Source organism: Stenella coeruleoalba (assembly GCF_951394435.1).
Source record: "Stenella coeruleoalba genome assembly, chromosome: 11".
Lineage (NCBI taxonomy): Eukaryota > Metazoa > Chordata > Mammalia > Artiodactyla > Delphinidae > Stenella > Stenella coeruleoalba.
This window is the reverse complement of record NC_137157.1, coordinates 4,472,397-4,494,177: the sequence shown is the minus strand read 5'-3', so window position 1 is coordinate 4,494,177 and position 21,781 is coordinate 4,472,397. Positions and strand designations below refer to the sequence as shown.

At 37.1% G+C, this 21,781-nt stretch overlaps 1 protein-coding gene across 3 annotated transcripts in view; it reads right to left on the bottom strand.

The window, feature by feature from the left end:
* The window catches only part of SMC1B (structural maintenance of chromosomes 1B), an 86,249-nt gene that overhangs the window by 55,425 nt on the left and 9,043 nt on the right, over nucleotides 1-21,781 (bottom strand). For all 3 annotated transcript variants that reach the window (XR_013830606.1, XM_079937921.1, XM_079937922.1), the window contains exons 2-7: nucleotides 12,291-12,479; nucleotides 9,131-9,243; nucleotides 8,837-9,040; nucleotides 5,508-5,746; nucleotides 3,550-3,808; nucleotides 2,460-2,600 (exon numbers count right to left, since the gene is read on the bottom strand). Coding sequence is in view for 2 of the 3 variants with exons in the window: in XM_079937921.1 (XP_079794047.1) it covers nucleotides 2,460-2,600; nucleotides 3,550-3,808; nucleotides 5,508-5,746; nucleotides 8,837-9,040; nucleotides 9,131-9,243; nucleotides 12,291-12,479 (1,145 nt within the window). In the remaining variant the exon portion in view is untranslated. The remainder of the gene's footprint in view (nucleotides 1-2,459; nucleotides 2,601-3,549; nucleotides 3,809-5,507; nucleotides 5,747-8,836; nucleotides 9,041-9,130; nucleotides 9,244-12,290; nucleotides 12,480-21,781) is intronic.

Below are 21,781 nucleotides of genomic sequence, written 5' to 3'. Positions count from 1 at the left end.
ATAAAAGATAATTACAAAGTGACCCAAAAACAATGAACAAAATGGCAATGAGTACATACCTATCAGTAATTACTTTAAATGTAAATGGACTAAATGCTCCAATCAAAAGACATGGAGTTACTGAATGAATTTTTAAAAAATGTATATGCTGCCTACAGGAGACTCACTTCAGATCTAGCGACACACACAGACTGAAAGTGAGGGGATGGAATAAGGTACTCCATGCAAATGGAAACAAAAAGAAAGTTGAGGTGGCAATACTTATATCAGATAAAACAGTCTTTAAAACAATGATGGGCATTATTATATAATGATAAAGGGATCAAACCAACAAGAAGATATAACAATTTTAAGTATATATGTGCCCAACATAGGAGCACCTAAATACATAAAGCAAATATTAACAGAGATATAAAGGGAGAAATTGACAGATACACAAAAACAGGAGGAGACTTCAGCACTCCAGTTACATCAATGGACAATTCATCCAGACAGAAAATCAATAAGGAAACACTGGCCTTAAACAGCTCATTAGATCAGATGAAATTAATAGATATATATATGACATTTCATGCCCAAACAGCAAAATAAACATTCTTTTCAAGTGCACTTAGAACATTCCCCAGGATAGATTGGATGCTAGGCCACAAAGCAAGTCACAATACATTTAAGAAAACTAAAATCATATCAAGAATCTTTTCTAACCACAACAGAGACTAGAAATCAACTACAAGGAAAAAACTGCCCAAAACACAAATATGTGGAGACTAAACAATTACTACTAAACAACCAATGGATTGATGAAGAAATCGAAGAAGAAATTAGCAAAAACACCAAGACAAATGAAAATACAATGATCCAAAATCTACGGAATGCAGCAAAAGCAGTTCTAAGAGGGAAGTTTATAGTGACCTAAACTGAGGTAGCAGCTTTGAATGGGAGAAGATGTTTGCAATCAATATATATGATAAGGGGTTAACATCCAAAACATAGAAAGAACTCATACAACTCCACATAAAAAAAAAGACCTGGACTTCCCTGGTGGCGTAGTGGTTAAGAATCTGCCTGCCAATGCAGGGGACACAGGTTCGCTCCCAGGTCTGGGAAGATCCCACGTGCTGTGGAGCAACTAAACCCATGTGCCACAACTACTGAGCCTGCACTCTAGAGCCCACAAGCCACAACTACTGAGCCCACATGCCACAACTACTGAAGCCCGCACCCCGAGAGCCCGTGCTCCGCAACGAGAAGCCACTGCAGTGAGAAGCCCGTGCACCGCAATGAAGAGTAGCCTCTGCTTGCTGCAACTAGAGAAAGCCTACACGCAGCAAAGACCCAATGCAGCCAAAAATAAATAAAATAAAATAAGTTTATAAAAAAAGAAAGACCTAATTAAAAAATGGGCAGGGTACCTGAATAGACATTTTTCCAAGGAAGACATATAGACAGCCAGCAGACACATGAAAAGATGCTCAACATCACTAGTCAGCAGGAAATGCAAGTCAAAACCACAATGAGATATCACCTCACCCCTGTCAGAATGGCTATTACAAAGAAAACAATAACAAGTGCTGGCGAGGATGTGGAGAAAAGTGAACTCTCTTACTGCTGGTGGGAATGTAAATTGGTGTAGCCACTATGGAAAACCTTACGGAGATTTCTCACAAAATTAAAAATTGAACTACCTTATGATCCAGCAATACCACTCCTGAATACTTATGCAAAGAAAACAAATACAATAATTAAAAAAGATATATGTACTCCCATGTTCACTGCAGTACTTTTTACAATAGCCAAGATATGGAAGCAACCTAAGTGTCCATCAATAGATGAATGGATAAAGATGTGGTATATTATATATACAGTGGAATGTTACTCAGCCATAAAAAATGACATACCTATCCTCATTGTTCAAATTAAGAAATCAAAGTTCAGAGAAGTGAAATGATTTACTTATACCAGCACAGGTCAGTGACAGGACAAGACTGGATGGAAGCCAGGTCTGCCTTACTCTAAGGCAGAACACTGTAATGCTGTCTTGATAGTTACCTCTCATGTAGACTATTAAGCTCCTCTTGGGCTATGTCCTTAATGTTTCCAAATGACTTTTCACCTGCATTATGATACTTGTTTTTTTCCTTTATCAACCCTCCTCCTAACCTCACTGGACTAACCTACATGTAAGAATAGACAATATCATCTGCCCACACCTATCATTATACAGGTGCACATAAAATGCTTACTGACTATATGAATGAAGACACTGTGTGTTTATATCTTAGACCATGAAAGAGCACCTAAATGATACAATACTAAGCAGTCTAACAGGTAATCCAGAAAATTTAATTAATTCCTTATGTCTGATGTAAATCCATTTATATACTGAAAAACCAATACAAAAAAGGGAATAAAATTTCATGAAAAATAATTCTAAGTCATTACTGCCCAAACCAAGGTACCTGAGCTTCCCCATGCCTCCTCTTTTCAAATGCCAGTCTTTCTTCATCAGCCTTTTGTTCCCACTGCAGCTTTTCCAATTGTTGGGTCATTATAGCCACTTTCTTTCTTACTTGTTCCTTAAGTTCTTTGTATTGATCCAGCTGTATAAAGAGCATTTAAACATTGCTAACTCACTTAAAGAAGCATGAGAGGAAATTCTTTATATGCTATCCTTCACTAGCTGATAATTAAACTTATCAAAATTATGTTTTATATAAATTAGGCCATAATTAGCCATTTTCTCTGGCTAAGATAGCATGAACGTAAAATGAACGTCTTCTTATTTAAAACTGTTTAGATAGATCAATAAGGTATTCAAAACCAACTCTATAAGGTCTCTGTAAGAAATTCTTAAAAGAGAAAGAGCATTAAAACTCATTAAAATTCTTAAAAAAGTTCAGAGAAAATTGTGTATTTTTCTATTTATACAGTCACAATTATTTTAGTATATATATTGTGATATAAGGTTATTATAAAATTAATGAAAGAGATAAATGACAAATTTAGTTGAGGGACTATTTGAAAACTCAATTATAAATTTTTGGATATCTACTATTGACTTATAATTAAATCTTATGTACTAAATGGATATTAATCACTTAACATTTTAAATAATCTTAAGGAATCAATTTCCCTTTTGTCAATTAAGTGATCATGTTTTCTTCACAGCCATATATTATCTGACTTTTAAGTTTTTACAATATTCATGAGGAAAAAAATGATTACCTTAAAAACATAAGAATATAATTTAATTACCTAACTTTTATTACAAAATGATACCCTGTAACCTTGGTTGAAGTATTTCCTATGACTTTAATTAACTCATAAATGTTATAATGTCATCTAATTTTATGAAGGAAAAATAGCCTACTGTAAAGATTAAATTTAGATTCTACAATAGGCTGAAAAATTTAAATCCTCATTAATTTAAATTCTGAGGAAAATCTCCTAAAATATCAGAAAGAGAGGTCATCCTTTAATTTTTTTCTAATTAAAAGGAAAAGCTGAAACAATAGAAACAAATGATTTCCCATATGTCAACTTTTTCACCTGACTGGCTTCTAGTTCAATGTCTCGCCCTTTACGTAAAATTTCTTCCTCAATCTGCTTTTCAAAACTTCTCCATGCACCATCTAAATCAACCAGCTCTGTCTCTAAGGCCTTTATGTCATCTTCCTGTTTAGAACATTGTTTTTCACTGTCCTTTATTGATTTCTTAGCCACATCTAACTTCTTGAGGTGGTGAGAAGTGTTTTCTTTAGCTTTAATGTATTGAGGCCTCTTCTGATTTAAAAGTGCTTCAAGAGATCTAAAAAGAAAAATAAAGTTTGCTTTAAAGGAAATTTAATTTTATAGTATATAAAGGGAAGAAGTTCTTTTGATCAAATTATACATTTAAAAAGAAACGATAAAAATTGACTTTCAGAGACTATGAGCGGATCAGTGGTTACCAGATGGCGGGGGAGAACCAAATAGGTGAAGCATAGGGGAATTATTTTTTTTAAATACATTTATTTATTTACTTATTTTTTGGCTACATTGGGTCTTCATTGCTGTGCTCGGGCTTTCTCTAGTTGCGCGAGTGGAGGCTACTCTGTTGCAGTGTGCAGGCTTCTCATTGCAGTGGCCTCTCTTTGTTGTAGAGCATAGGCTCTAGGCACGCGGGCTCCAGCAGTTGTGGCTCGCGGGCTCTAGAGCACAGGCTCAGTAGTTGTGGCTCACAGGCTTACTTGCTCCGCAGCATGTGGGACCTTCCTGGATCAGGGCTCGAACCTGTGTCCCCTGCGTTGGCAGGTGATTCTTAACCACTGCGCCACCAGGGAAGTCCCAGGGGAATTTTTTAAGAGTGATAAACTACTCTGTGTGATACTGTAGTGGTGGACATATGACATCATGCATTTGTGAAAACTTACAGAAATTTACAGCACCAGGAGTGAATCTTAATGTATCAAATTAAAAAAAAAATCATTTAGGAGGCCGAGGGATCCTAGACAGAATGTAGAATGTGACAAAAGAATCTAACTGTATTACAAATGTATGAAACAACCTTATTGAAGAGGGTGGGGGGAAACGTGCTAACCTAAGTAACTCTGGAAATGAGTAGAGGCCACAAAACTAAAAGCAAAAGGGATTGTACATAAGCCTTGTACTCTAGTTGATAAAGTTGCTTCCCACAAGGATATGGGTTAATAATTCTTATATTGCCATACACGATTACTGGAATTGAACAATTAAGCAAATGGATGGGAGACTGTGGAACCCAGATTTCTTACTGTTGGAATAGGTGGTTACAGATAAGCAAGAAAAGGTCAACATCAATAACGATATGGGACTTCTCTGGTGGTCCAGTGGTTAAGACTCTGCACTCCCAATGCAGGGGCATGCATTTGATCCCTGATTGGGGAACTAAGATCCTATATGCCGCGTGGTGCAGCCAAAACAAACAAACAAAAATAATAATGATGTCATGCTGATACTATGATATCTTAGATAGATGATATGTCATATAACATATATGATATATATTTTTTAAGTTTTGGTATAGCCACTTTATTTATTTATTGTCCACATCATGCAGCTTGTGGGATTTTAGTTCCCTGACCAGGGATCAAACGGGGCCCTCAGCAGTGAGAGTGCAGTCGTAACCACTGGACCACCAGGGAATTCCTCATATATGATATTTGACATCCCTGATATAATGTGATGATAACGGCATTTTACCTCTGTGGTCTTCTTCCCCCAAACCCATAAACGCTAATTATGAGAAAACTAACAGACAAATCCTAATTGAGATACTAAAAATATAAGATGTTATAAGTGAGAGAAATTGAGTGTGGGGAATATGGGAACTCTCTGTACTATCTTTAGAATTTTTTCTGTATATCTAAAAGTATTTCAAAGTAAAAAAGTTTACTTAAAAGATCAACTTTCAAAGTGTCACTTATATTTTTATTTTTTCTATCAATCTACATAAAATCCAACTGTTAATAACTATCTTGAAAACTCACTTTAATTCTTTTTCTGTTTGTTGCAGTTGTCTGCTTAACATTCCATGTTCCTTCTTCTTGGCTTTAACTGTGTTTTCATGACTAGAAAGAGACTCTTTTGTGACACTCAAATCCTTATTCACACGCTCTAACTCACTGTTTAGAAAAGAAATTTTTTTCTCATTGTGATACAGTTGGAAAAGCTGCAGTTGTATCTTGCTTTTTTTCAGTTCTTCAAGGAGACTCTGGTAACGTTCTGCCTATAAAACAGTACAATTCAACAACAGTTAAAAGGGAGTATATTTTACATTGACCTTTCATAAACTCAACTAGAGTGCCAACAAATGATCGCTAATGAATTTTTATTTTCATCATTAACAAATGTTATTCTTGCCAAAAGTACCATTATTTGGAGAAGGCTTCTGCATATGCTTCTACAATAAACCAGTAAAGGACTTTATTTATTTTCTAAAATTTCTTTCTTTCTTTATTTTTGGCTGAGTTGGGTCTTTGTTGTGGTGCACGGGCTTCTCATCTCGGTGGCTTCTCTTGTTGTGGAGCACAGGCTCTAGGCATGCGGGCTTCAGTAGTTGAGGCTCACGGGCTCTAGAGCTCAGGCTCAGAAGTTGTGGCGCATGGGCTTAGTTGCTCCGTGGCATGTGGGATCTTCCCGGACCAGGACACGAACCTGTGTCCCCTGAACTGGCAGGCGGATTCTTAACCGCTGCGCCACCAGGGAAGCCCAGTAAAGGATTTTATATTCATGCACTCAGTGGTATGGTAGTAAGAACCATGAAGGGCCACCCACTAACCGAGTCCTGTCCCATTTTTGTCTTGACCTCAGAGTTTGGCAAGCATGTCTGACATCAGCTTCCTCATTTGTAAACTGAAGGAAGTTATATGACTTTTAAGGTCCCCAGAGACTTTAAATTCAATGATTCCAGGTAAAATTCCTTCTATAGGATGTAATTTTTTCTAGGAATAGAACTAATAGGACTATTTTAAAGTTCTAAGTTATATGTGAGATGGAAGAATTTCTTTAGTATTTGTGCTATTAATAAAGAAATAAAGGAAAGTGCTGCCTTAAGAGGAAAGCTCTTAATCAATGAAATATTCCAAGTACTGGGTAAACGGTCATCTGCCAGGATGTTGTAAAAAATAACTGGGAAGGTGGACTACTCTAACTGTCCTTATAATTTTTAAAGGTCTTCAATTCTACACTGCTGTAAGCTGTTTGAGTATATTATGCATACTATAGTTTGACTTTCACTTAACACCACCCCTTTCTACTGACAAAACCAAGGACATACACATACATACAAAAATGTGAAGAAAACAGAGAAACATCACTAATAAGGAACACATCCACTTTTCATTTATTTCTTCAAATATTTATTAATTGCCTATTGTGTGCCAAGCCCTCTTCTATGTACTGGAAATATAGTAGAAAACAAGATCGAAACAGTCTCTGCTCTTGTAAGTTTATAATCTAGTAATTTTAATGGGGCAGGGAGGGAAGAAGAGGAGTCAGAGATGAAATAAGCAAACAAATAATACACAAGATAATTTCATACAGCAAAATATGCTACAAAATAGGGACTTCCCTGGTGGTCCAGTGGGTAAGACTCCATGCTCCCAATGCAGGGGGCTCAGGTTCGATCTCTGGTCGGGGAACTAGATTCTGAATGCATGCCGCAACTAAGAAGTCCACGTGCCACAGCTTAAAAAAAAAAAAAGATCCTACATGCCGCAACTAAGACTCGGTGCAGCCAAAATAAATAAATAATAAATCTTAAAAAAAAAATGCTACAAAAGAAACAAAATAGAGTAATGCAATAGTACCAGGGAAGGGATGCTAATTTAGATTGGGGGCGTGGACAGCAAATGCCTGCCTGAGTAAATGGCTTTTTTATGAAAACTTGAATGAGAGTACCAGCCATGTAAAAATCAGGTGTACAACTATCTAGGGAGAGGAAATAGCAAAAGCTCCAGGATAGAAGGGAGCATGGTGTTTCCAATAAATAATAAAGGTCAGTGTGGTAGGAGAGTAGAGGAAGTTAAAGCTTCAGCGGTGAACAAGGGGCAGATCAGCAGGCTGGAAAGGGAGACTAGATTCTCAGTGCAATAGGAAGCACTGCTCTCGAAGAGATTTTATGCAAGACAAAATCTGATTTGTATTTGAAAAAGATTACTCTAAAGGCAAACAGTTATCAACAATATACAAGGCACTACATTAGACATTGTGAAGGGCACCAAGAACTACCACAGAGGGACTTTCCTGGTGGCGCAGTGGTTGGGAATCCGCCTGCTAAAGCAGGGGACACGGGTTTGAGCCCTGGTCCAGGAAGCCCCCACATGCCGCGGAGCAACTAACCCCACGAGCCACAACTATTGAAGCCCACGCACCTTGAGCCCTTGCCCCACAGCAAGAGAAGCCTGCGCACTGCAACGCAGAGTAGCCCCCGCTCGCCACAACTAGAGAAAGCCTGAGCGCAGCAACGAAGACCCAACGCAGGCAAAAAATTAATTAATTAATTTAAAAAAAAAAAAAGAAAGAACTACCACAGAATGGCATTCACAAAGTGTGGCTATGGCCTCCTAGAGTTTTACAGTTTCACTCTTTAACGAAACCCCTGAGGTCAAAACTAGTTTCATAATAATACTCAGATTTTATTTGCCTTTTTCACTGTGTTGACATCTGCACTGATGCTGTAAAAGCCAATGGAGGGTAAAGCTGCTAGGTCTTAGCACAAATAAGATTTAATACAGAAGCAGATATGAGAATTCATCTGTCTTCTATTAAGCCAGATATTAAGGAGATTATAAAAAGGTAAAACAATACCACTCTTCTAATTATTTGGTTTTAGAAAACTCAGTTATTTTTCATAAAAATATGTTACTTATGTTAATATGAAATGAGTTTATTATTATTTTTACACTAATCATTAAAATATATTTTTTAAATGTCTCAGTTTTAATTTTAAATACAATACATATAAATAGATACAACCCACATGAACAGAAACTCTTCGGGGTCCTCAATAATTTTTAAAGTATAAGAGGACAAGATCCAAAAGTTTGAGAGCCTCTGCAATGTAAGATATAAATCCCTCAAGTTTAATTTTAGTTGGGAAAATCAGACATCTTTGCAGTGCAGGTTGTCCTGCCTATTTGGGAGAAAAAACCCGAACAGTGGAAAATACATCAAAAAGTTTATCTCTGATGAATAATGGGCTTTATTTGTCTTATGTTATTAAAAGAATCTTTTTAGTAACCCCACACCAATACCTACAATTCTAACACAAAGTTTTTGTATCCAACACTTAATTAGTTACATCATGACACCTTACCTCTTCCTTCTCTAATTTTGCATGTTTACGCTCTGCAGCTACATTTTTTTTCTTATTAAAATTAAACTGTGCATCTTCTTCGGCTTTCTGTAACTTTCTTTTCTTTTCCTCATATTCTCCTATAAGCTCTCCTGAAGTGCTGATTTCCTCAAAAAACTGCGTTCTTTCTTTGGGTTTTTTCAGTGAAATTGACTCCACAGTTCCCTTTTAAAAATAGTTAAGCACACCAACATATAAAATATAATGATATATTTTCAAAATCACGAATAAAATAAAATACTACAAGCTATTTACCTGAAAAACTAGACAGTTCCGTGCTTTGACTATTATGCCTATCTTTTCTAACTCTGTGATATAAGCAGAACGACTCACAGGACTATCATTAAAACAATATTCTGAGCATCCCCCTAAAATAAAAGAATAAAGGCTGTTATAGGAAGTATAAATACCAGACATATATCAACAACTACTGAAAGCTTAATAAAATTTTTTTCTTACTGAAATAGCCAGTTATGCAATAATATACATGTTAATAAATGCATTTAATCAGTCAACAAATATTGAGTGTCTACTACATGCCAAGGAGTGCTCTACAGCGGTGAACATAACAGATGTCTGACCTCAAGGAGCTTATATCCTAATAATGGAGACAGACAAAAATGAGATATGTAAGTAAAATGACTATCATGCGAGGAAGTGTTAAGTGCTAAGGAGTAAAGTAGAGGTAGGAAGGGGGTGTGGTAGTCTCTGTGTAGGAGAAAGAGGCATTGCAATTTTAAATAGGATGCTGGAATGGTCTGAATGTTTGTGTCCCCACTAAATTCATATGATGAAATCCTAACCCCAAAGGTGATGGTGTTAGAAGGTGAGGCCTTTGGGAGGTGATTAGGTCATGACAGAGGAGCCCTCATGAATGGTATTAGTGTGCTTATAAAAAGATCCTACAAGGCTCCCTAGTCCCATCCACATGTGAGGATACAATGAAAAGTCTGCACAGAAGACTTTTCTATTTATACAGTCACATCCAACCATGCTGGCACCCTAAGCTTATATTTTTAGTCCCCAGAACTGTGAGAAATAACTTTCTATAGTTTATAAGCTAAGAAGTCTGTGGTATCTTATTATAATAATGGACTAAGACAGATGAGCTGGGAAGAAGAACAGAGCTGGAGGCATCACACTTCCTGATCTGAAGTTACATTACAAAGCCACAGTAATCAAAGCAGTGTGGTATTGTCATAAAAACATACAGAACAATGGAATAGAATAGAGAGACCAGAAAGAAATCTAAGCATCTATAGTTAACTGATCTTCAACAAAGGTGCCAAGAACACACAATGGGGAAAAGACAGTCTCTTCAATAAATAGTGTTGGAAAACTGGATATCCACATGCAGAAGAATAAAATTGGACCCTTATACAAAATGGACACCATACACAAAAATTAACTCAAAATGGATTAAAGACTTAAATGTAATACCTGAAACTATGAAACTACTAAAAGAAAACATAGGGAAAAAGCTTCCTGACATTGCTCTGGGCAACGATTTTTTTGGATATGATACCAAAAGCACAAGCAACAAAAGCAAAAATAGACAAGTGGAATTGTATCAAACTGAAAAGCTTCTACACAGCAAGGGAATCAATCAACAGAGTGCAAAAGGTAACCTACAGAATGGGAGAAAATATTTTGAAACCACTTATCTGACAGGGGTTAATATCCAAAATGAATAAGGAATTCATATAACTCAACAGCAAAAAACCAAATAACCCAATTTAAAAATGGGCAAAGAACCTGAATAGATATTTCTCAAAAGTTGACATACAGATGGCAAACAGGTATGTTAAAGGGTGCTCAATAGTAGGAATCACCAGCAAAATGCAAATCAAAACCAGAATGAGATATCACCTCACACCTATTAGAATCAAAAAGACAAAAGACAAGTGTTGGTAGGATGTGAAGAAAAGGGAACCCTTGACTACTGTTGGTGGGAATATAAATTGGTACAGTCACTATGGAAAACAGTATGAAGATTCCTAAAAGAATTAAAAATAGAACTACCTTATGAGCCAGCAATCCCACTTCTGAGCATATATACAAAAAAAATGAAATCTGTACCTTGAAGAGTTATTTGCACTCCTATGTTCATTGCAACATTATTCACAATAACTAAGATATGGAAACAACCTAAATGTCTTTCAATGGATGGCTGGATACAGAAAATGTAGGAATATTATTCAGCCTTAAAAAAGAAGGAAATCCTGCCATTTGTGACATCATGGATGAACCTGGAGGACATTATGGTAGTGAAATAAGCCACATACAGAAAGACAAGTATTGAATGATCTCATCTATATGTGGAATCTAAAACAGTTAAACTCATAGAAGCAGAGAGAAGAATGGTGGTTGCCAGGGGCTTGGGGGAGGGGGAAATGGGGAGATGCGGGTCAAGGGGTACAAAGTTTCACTTATGCAAGATGAGTAAGTTCTGGAGATCTAAGTATAGCAATGTGACTATGGTTAACAATACTGTATAGTATAGTTCAAATTTGCTAGGAGGGTAGATCTTAAGTGTTCACACACACACAGAAAATAGTAACCGTGTGAGGTGATACATATGTTAATTAGCTTGATTGTGGCGATTATTTCACAATGTATATTAAAACATCAAGTTATACAATTTGAACATATACAATTTTTATTTGTCAATTATACCTCAATAAAGATGGGGAAAAATAAATTTATGATGGTTTATTAAGTAAATAGAGTAAGCTAGGGACTCTGACTGAGATGGAGATTTTTTGATAAAAAAACTCCAAGAAAGTGAGAAAACTAACCAATGAAAATATCTAAGTGATAAAGTGGTGAAATACTTAAATTATGCACTAAGGTATATGTACATAATAATAAGTATTTCTAAAATTATCTGTGATTGAAGTTGAGGAAAGTTAATAAGAGTATTTATACATTAAAACATTAGAACCATGTTGTAGTGGCAGACTGAAAACAACAAAAAACAAAACCAAGAAACGTCTACTTACAGAGGCTCTGTAAACTCCCACATAAATAGAAAAAATATATATACATAACTCTCAATCTTGTTTACTCAGGAAATACAGGGATTCATGAATAAATCATAACAAAATACAAAGTCAAACATTTCACACAATTTGCTTTTTGGTGGTAGGAAACACTTCCTAAACAAACCAAAAATACGCATTTAGTTAGTTCATCACTAGGAAAACCAGAGATAAACGTAAACAAAGAACCTCAGGAAGGACTTTTATGACATCACCGTCTTTGAGGTAGACTCCCTCCTTCATTTTAGCCGAATAACCAGGGAGAAAAATGCTACTTGACAGTAGGGGAATTTGAATAAATATGTCTGCTTAAAGAAAAGTCCGGTGTAGAATCAAACAGCTTCTATTACTTGCTACCCAAGATAAAAAAATACCTCGGATAGTCCTTGCAAATGTTTTCTCTTCTCCACTTTCTTCCACGTATACAATTTTTACACTTGCAGAAGAAGAAACAGGTTTTCCAATATGTGCTCCATGAATAAGTTCTTGAATAGTTTTCACTCTTAAATTAGCTATTTTTTCTCCCATTACAAAACTAAGTGCATCCATTACATTAGATTTTCCTGGGGAAGGAGAGAAAAAGTTATTTATTCTTAATGATGAAAAACCTTGCCCAGAGCCAAAGAAACCGGGCTACCAAGGGCCAATACACGTATCTAAATAGCACTGTCTTTTTTGTATTCAAAAGGCATGTGACGGAACAATTTTATGTAGATAACTGGTTTCTATGTAGCTATGGTAGAGTATTAAGTTATCTAAATGTAAGGATCTATACATGGATCTAAGCCCCAGCTCTCTCCCACTATTAAGTATCATACCATGGCAAATCACTTACCTTCTCTGAATTTCAGTTATCCCCACTTTATAAATTTTAAGTGTCACATATTTTTAAAAAATGGCTACCTCCAGGATTTTCCCAAAGGCTAGACTAGGGTTGCTAGAACATTTATGATTGGTATGTGTTGGTAGTGCAGAAAAGTTATATAGCATGTCCAAGCTTGCTATCTGCTGAAAGTCCTGCTTACAAGGTTAGCTGGCATCATGGGATTGGGATTTGGATTCTGTGAGGGTTTCCACCACTTTCTGATAAGAATGTTGCACTGTGCCTAAACTGTTTATATAAACAATATGATTTATGCTGAATACCTGCTTTCTTTGTAGGGGTCTGGAATTTTGGTATGTGCTAGGCAGAGGTGCCTATGTGACCATTTCCCAATAAAAACCCTACGGGTTGAGTCTTTAATGAGGTTCTTTGGTAAACAACATCTCACAATGTGTTGTCACAACTCGCTGCTGGAGGAATTAAGCCTGTCCTGTGTGACTCCACTGGGGGAGGATTCATGGAACCTTGCACCTGGTTTCCTCAGAGTTCCTCATGTGCCTTTTCCCTTTGCTGAGTTTGCTTTGTTTCCTTTTGCTGTTATGAGTAACAGTCCTGGGTACAACTATATGCTGAGTCCTGGGAGTCCTCCTAGTGAAACTGGGGGTAGTCTTGGGGACTCCCAACTCAAATGGCAAACTGTTCTCCAACCATGAGCCGATAGTTTAAGACAATTTCCAAGGTGCAACGTCATTTCAGCTACTACCATCTGTACGTAATTTTCTTTCTTTTTCACATTCGTTCCCTCATATCCACAAGCAGTTTAAATTTCTAGTGCCCAAAGCAGGGAAAGTAACATAAACAAGAGAATACTGCCAATCACTGGAAATATGGCTTAGTTTTAGAAGTTCATGATCTTTCTAAAAAGAACTAGAAGTGGTTAAAAATGCTGCAAATGTATTTAACTAAGTCTCAGTTAACTAACAGGTATGAAACATGGCTTTTTTGGGTTAACTGATAATCTGCAGATTGAGAGCTATTGTAAGATGGTTACATATATAGGACCAAACGAACAATTGAATTATTAAGTCTGACAGTAACAGAATTAAACAGAAACTGGTTTTGGTCAATCCTTATTGAAAGTCTGCCTAAAATAAACACTTCCCCATCCAAATTCATTTATTACATTAATTCTTTTGTGTGCTAGGTCATAAGGATACAGTAAAAGAACAAGAGAGATACAACTCTGTCTAATGAATGTTATAATCTATTAAGAAAGTCAAACAATAAACAAAAAAGAATTATATATTATAAGTATCATGAGGAAACAAACTGAGTGATGAAATAGAGGGTAACTGGGAGAGGTAACTTCAGATAGGATGGTCAGGAAACATTTGTTAAGTGCCTAGCTTAACAACCACCTGTTGGCAAAAATGAATGAATTAATGAACCAAGTTAAGTTTTGTAATGGTCAGAGCAGGAACCTCTGCTATAAATAATTCAAAACCAACATCAGGAAAATAATAATTCTGGAAGAGTTACCTTTTAGACTATCATCACTTGATGAAGATGAACCAAATATTCAAAGACATAAAAATTACAGTATCACTCTCCCATCTCAAAACCTCAATATTTGCCACTCATTTGCCCTCTTAGCAACAGCTGGTAAGTCCCTTTTATTTTTTAATTCATTAATTTATTTATTTTTGCGTGTTGGGTCTTCGTTTCTGTGCGAGGGCTTTCTCTAGTTGTGGCAAGCGGGGGCCACTCTTCATCGCGGTGCATGGGCCTCTCACTATCGCGGCCTCTCTTGTTGCAGAGCACAGGCTCCAGACGCACAGGCTCAGTAGTTGTGGCTCACGGGCCTAGTTGCTCCGCGGCATGTGGGATCCTCCCAGACCAGGGCTCAAACCTGTGTCCCCTGCATTAGCAGGCAGACTCTCAACCACTGCGCCACCAGGGAAGTCCCATAAGTTCCTTTTTGATTTCAGCTCTGCGTATCTCTTCCAATCTGCTCCTTCTTTACCATCCTTCTAGTTATTTAAGTACTCCTTACTCCCAAAAGCCTCCTAGCTGGACTCAACCTTCACTCTCTTGCCTCTTCAAATGCATTCATTCATTCTACAAACATTTATAGAACACCTATTAATCAGGCATTCTCCTAAGTACTCAGGCTAAAAAGAAACAGTATGTAGAATTTTCCCCTAAGGTACTTACAGTGGGGAATATGATCAATTTTTATTGAACCCCATTTTGTGCCAGACACTCCACATCTATTATTTTATTCAGTCTTTGCAATAATCCTATGAGATAGATATTTAATTTGCATTTCATAAGTAAAAAAGCAGAGGCTCAAAGTCAAACAAATCATGTTTTGGGGTTAGGCGTCTGATTCCAAAATCTATACTCTTCCCACTAAAAGGAGGAAATTATAACTTACTATAGTAAGTTCTAAGATAAAATTAACACAAAGAACTATGAAGCATTTAAGAGAAGCACTAACGACTGGAGACTCTGAGTAGACTCTGCAGGAGATAATTCTGGGCTAAGTTTTAAAGAGTAAGTAGAAGTTTGGGGAGGCAGTGCTGAAGGTAAACATAACCACTCCAGGAAAAGATGATAGCTTGATCATTAGTACAAATGGGAAAGCGAGGTACCATTCCAGTGAGAAAAGGGTAAGTAATAATACAGAGGTGGAGCAAAGCTTACAAGGTTGGAAATGATAAGAGAGAAATAAACTTCATGCTGAAGATTATTTGAAGCCATAAAGGATTTTAGGAATAGCAGTGATGCTTTCAGATACATTTTATAAGGATTTCTAAGATAACAACCCACCAGAAAAATGAGCAAAGAACATAAAAGGGCAATTCAGAGAAACAGAAATACAAAAGGCCCTTAACCATATGAAAAGACACTTGAGCTCAGTCATAATAAGAGAAATGTAAATTAAAACTGTTTTGACTACCATTTCTCACTTACTAGACTGGCAAAAATCCAAAATTTTGAAAACATATTCTTAAACAGGACCTCTCATTAAATGACTGTTGGGAGTACAAAATGGTACAACCACTATGGGGGTGATTTGGCAATAGCTACTAAATTATAACTTAGCTCTTGAACCAGCAATTCCACTTCTGGAAATCTATCTCCCTGATACATGTGCAAAACTACACAATGGCAAATACACAATTATACAATTATAAGTCATTTCTAACAGAAGTAGATTGGAAACAACTTAAGTGTCCAAAAATTAAAGGACCACTTGAAATAACTATATAGCCACACAATGGAGAATTACACAGCAACAAGAGAACAGAAGAGGAAGTGGGAAATGAAAAAAGAAAAGTACATAACAGCATATATAGCAAAAAACCAAATACGAACTTTTACTTAAAGAAAAAGTGTGGGGTTGGGAATAACAATACACACATATTTCCTAGCATTTGCATAAAGAAACACTGAAGGATAATCAAATTAATGGTTATGTATAGAAGGTGAAGAAGAGCGGGACACAGAAACTGAGTTGGACCCCTTCTGTTTGCCTCACCCTGCTTCTGCCTTTATCCACAAGCTCTCATGCCTTTGAGCTTCTAGTTGGATTTGGCCAATGGAGAGCCCTGGCAGGAGGGAAGAAGGGAAAAGAGTGAGGTCAGGGTATTTACTTCCCTATTTTCCTCTGTAAGGTGGCTTCTGACTTGCTGTGCCCTTCAACACCAGGTCACTGGCTTTTTGAAGCTCCTTGTGGGTTCCTTCCTCTCTGAGCCTTGGGGTGGCAGCAGCTCCACTGCTGCTAGCTGTGTGATCCCTCTATTCATTGGGATTCCTCTACAGCCCTCCCACACCTTTGTAATTAGTCCCTTTGTAAATAAATCTTCCTCAAACTGTCCTAATTTGAGTGTGCCACTTGTTTCCTGTTGGGACCCTGACAGATACAGGGAGCAGGGGTAGAAGCAAGATTTCTGTGTATACTTTTCCACAGAGTTTTGACCTTTAAAGTATGTATATGCATTCCTGATTTTTAAAAAAAAAACCTAAATTGAAAAAATCCCATAAATGAAAACAATCACAAACAAGTAAACTTAACTGAATATTAAATTGGTAACACAGGCATACTGAGAAATGATTTATTTCAAGGGACTTCAGATCACAGAATTCTGACTGTACGTTCTTAGTAGGATCCATTCTAAGAACCAAAATGAAGTACAAAGGAATTTCAAATTTCCTTCAGTTGCTTTATCATTTATAATGTTATGGTGGTTTAAGACAGTTTTCTTTATATTTTAAGTTAAAGCAAATAAGTAATTATATTAGTCATATTAGGAAATAAGATTTTCAGAGTAAGAAAAAATATTCACAATGACAAAAAGCAAGAAACAGTGAAAACACAGTTAAAAGTGAATGGAGGGACTTCCCTGGTGGTGCAGTGGTTAAGAATCCACCTGCCAATGCAGGGGACACGGGTTCGAGCCCTGCTCCGGGAAGATCCCACATGCCGTGGAGCAACTAAGCCCGTGCGCCACAACTACTTAGCCTGCGCTCTAGAGCCCACGAGCCACAACTACTGAGCCCGCATGCCACAACTACTGAGCCCACGCACCTAGAGCGCCCGTGCTCCGCAACAAGAAAAGCCACTGCAATGAGAAGCCCGCGCACCACAACGAAGAGTAGCCCCTGCTTGCCACAACTAGAGAAAGCCTGCGCACAGCAACGAAGACCCAATGCAGCCTAATTAATTAATTAATTTTTTTTAAAGTGAATGGAAAAATATCAGCATGAACTCAAATTTTAAAAATTACTGTAACATGAAAAGATGTTCAAAATCATATTAGTAATTAGGAAAAAGCAAATCAAAACTATAATGAAATATCACTTCACATCAACTAGGATGGCTAAAAGAAATGACACAAACAATAACAAACAACTGCTGGTGAAGATGTGGAGAAATCTGAACCCTTATTCATTGACAATGGAAATGTAAAGCCAGACACAAAGCGCCACATATTGTATGATTCCATTTATATGAAATGTCCAGAACAGGCAAATTCATAGTGACAGAAAGTAGATTAGTGGTTGCCAGGGACTGGGTAGAGAGGAGATAATGGGGAATGATTACTAATGGGTACAAGGTTTCTGTTTGGGATAATGAAAATATTCTAGAATTAGATAGTGATGATGGTTATACAACTCTATGAATATACTAAACATCACTGAAGTGTACACTTTAAAAGGATGAATTTTATGATACGCAAATGACATTTCAATAAAGCTGTTATTATTAAAAAAAAGAACAAATCTGAAAAAGCACTTTATGCATTTTCTAGCCCCATCCTCTGAAATGACCCAGAACCACTGTTACCCAAAGGCACTGAATATTCTAGTTCCCAGATGGCGGCCTTTAATACCTTAACTTCTAAAAAAAACCAGAAATCATTGGAGAAGTGGCTAATTCCAAGTCTGAGGCAGAGAAAACTGAAGATAAGCCTGAAAACTGGGACATCTTACGTTAGAAAGCAAGGAAGCTTTCAAATATTAATGAGGTCATGACCAAAGGACACAGGAGGCAGCTTGAAGGAACTCCCACTGATTAAAGTTATGAAAATCTGAGCATCAAAAAGAATGATTTTGGTGGATTAAAAGCACAGTGTACCGGGCTTCCCTGGTGGCACAGTGGTTAAGAACCTGCCTGCCAATGCAAAGGACACGGGTTCGAGCCCTGGCTCGGGAAGATCCCACATGCCGCAGAGCAACTAAGCCCGTGCGCCACAACTACTGAGCCTGAGGTCTAGAGCCCGCAAGCCACAACTACTGAGCCCACATGCCACAACTACTGAAGCCTGTGTGCCTAGAGCCCGTGCTCCGCAACAAGAGAAGCCACGACAATGAGAAGCCTGCACACGGCAACAAAGAGTAGCCCGCACTCACCACAACTAGAGAAAGCCTGCGCACAGCAATGACGACCCAACACAGCTAAAAATAAATAAATTTATAAAAAAACAAAACAAAACGCACTGCACCAATGAAAATCTAGGTGTCCTTTTTTTTTTCTTTTTTAACAGTATCCACCTTGTGAGCTGCTCAGTTTTCTCTGCTTCTCCTTGCTCAAGAGTAGGACAGAAGCGAATACATCTGTGAAGCAAAATGAGTGTCTTCAGCTGAGCAGGCAGCAAGAAAGGGAGGATCACTTGGGAAGTTCTTCAATGCCTGATTAAGCTGTGCCAAGTTCAGAAATAGTTTGCTGACCCCTGCTCTAGACTCAGAAATGGAATGTTGCATAGATGACAAGAGAGAAAAATAATAGGATTTAAAAGAAAGGTGAAGACAGCAGAAGCAAGAACAACTACAATCCTGCAGCCTGTGGAACAAAAACCACATTCACAGAAAGATAGACAAGATGAAAAGGCAGAGGGCTATATACCAGATGAAGAAACAACATAAAACCCCAGAAAAACAACTACATGAAGTGGAGATAGGCAACCTTCCAGAAAAAGAATTCAGAATAATGATAGTGAAGATGATCCAGGACCTCGGAAAAAGAATGGAGGCAAAGATCGAGAAGATGCAAGAAATGTTTAACAAAGACCTAGAAGAATTAAAGAACAAACAAACAGATGAACAATACAATAACTGAAATGAAAACTACACTAGAAGGAATCAATAGCAGAATAACTGAGGCAGAAGAACAGATAGGTGACCTGGAAGACAGAATGGTGGAATTCACTGCTGCGGAACAGAATAAAGAAAAAAGAATGACAAGAAATGAAGACAGCCTAAGAGACCTCTGGGACAACATTAAGCGCATCAACATTCACATTATAGGGTCACAGAAGGAGAAGAGAGAGAGAAAGGACCTGAGAAAATATTTGAAGAGATTATAGTTGAAAACTTCCCTAACGTGGGAAAGGAAATAGCCACCCAAGTCCAGGAAGCACAGAGAGTCCCATACAGGATAAACCCAAGGAGAAACATGCCAAGACACATAGTAATCAAATTGGCAAAAATTATGGCAAAAATTAAAGACAAAGAAAAATTATTGAAAGCAGCAAGGGAAATACGACAAATAACATACAAGGGAACTCCCATAAGGTTAACAGCTGATTTCTAAGCAGAAACTCTACAAGCCAGAAGGAAGAAGCATGATATACTTAAAGTGATGACAGGCAAGAACCTACAACCAAGATTACTCTACCCGGCAAGGATCTCATTCAGATTCAATGGAGAAATCAAAAGTTTTACAGACAAGCAAAAGCTAAGAGAATTCAGCACCACGAAAGCAGCTCTACAACAAATGCTAAAGGAACTTCTCTAAGTGGGAAACACAAGAGAAGAAAAGGACCTACAGAAACAAACCCAAAACAATTAAGAAAATGGTCTTAGGAACATACGTATCGATAATTACCTTAAACATGAATGGATTAAATGCTCCAACCAAAAGACACAGGCTTGCTGAATGGATAAAAAAACAAGACAGCATATATATGCTGTCTACAAGAGACCCACTTCAGACCTAGGGACACATACAGACTGAAAGTGAGGGGATGGAAAAAGATATTCCATGCAAATGGAAATCAAAAGAAAGCTGGAGTAGCAATACTCATATCAGATAAAATAGACTTTAAAGAATGTTACAAGAGACAAGGAAGGACACTACATAATGATCAAGGGATCAATCCAAGAAGACGATATAACAATTATAAATATATATGCACCCAACATAGGAGCACCTCAATACATAAGGCAACTGCTAACAGCTATAAAAGAGGAAATCGACAGCAACACAATAATAGTAGGGGACTTTAAAACCTCACTTATACCAATGGACAGAGCATCCAAAATGAAAATAAATAAGGAAACAGAAGCTTTAAATGACACAACAGACCGGATAGATTTAACTGATATTTATGACATTCCATCCAAAAACAGCAGATTACACTTTCTTCTCAAGTGCTCACAGAACATTCTCCAGGACATATCATATCTTGGGTCACAATTCAAGCCTCAGTAAATTTAAGAAAATTGAAATCATATCAAGCATCTTTTCTGACCACAACACTATGAGATCAGAAATGAATTACAGGGAAAAAAACGTAAAAAACACAAACACATGGAGGCTAAACAATACGTTACTAAATAACCAAGAGATCACTGAAGGAATCAAAGAGGAAATCAAAAAATACCTAGAGACAAATGACAATGAAAACATGATGATCCAAAACCTATGGGATGCAGCAAAAGCAGTTCTAAGAGGGAAGTTTATAGCTATACAAGCCTACCTCAAGAAACAAGAAAAATCTCAAATAAACAATCTACCCTTACACCTAAAGGAACCAGAGAAAGAAGAACAAACAAAACCCAAAGTTAGCAGAAGGAAAGAAATCATAAAGATCAGAGCAGAAATAAATGAAATAGAAACAAGAAAACAATAGCAAAGATGAATAAAGCTAAAAGCTGGTTCTTTGAGAAGATAAACAAAATTGATAAACCATTAGCCAGACTCATCAAGAAAAAGAGGGAGAGGACTCAAATCAATAAAATTAGAAATGAAAAAGGAGAAGTTACAACAGACACCGCAGAAATACAAAGCATCCTAAGAGACTACTACAAGCAACTCTATGCCAATAAAATGGACAACCTAGAAGAAATGGACAAATTCTTAGAAAGGTATAACCTTCCAAGACTGAACCAGGAAGAAATAGAAAATATGAACAGACCAATCACAAGTAATGAAATTGAAACTGTGATTAAAAATCTTCCAACAAACAAAAGTCCAGGACCAGATGGCTTCACAGGTGAATTCTATCAAACATTTAAAGAAGAGCTAACACCCATCCTTCTCAAACTCTTCCAAAAAATTGCAGAGGAACACTCCCAAACTCATTCTATGAGGCCACCATCACCCTGATACCAAAACCAGACAAAGATATGACAAAAAAAGAAAATTACAGACCAATATCACTGATGAATATAGATGCAAAAATCCTCAACAAAATACTAGCAAACAGAATCCAATAGCACATTAAAAGGATCATACACCATGATCAAGTGGGA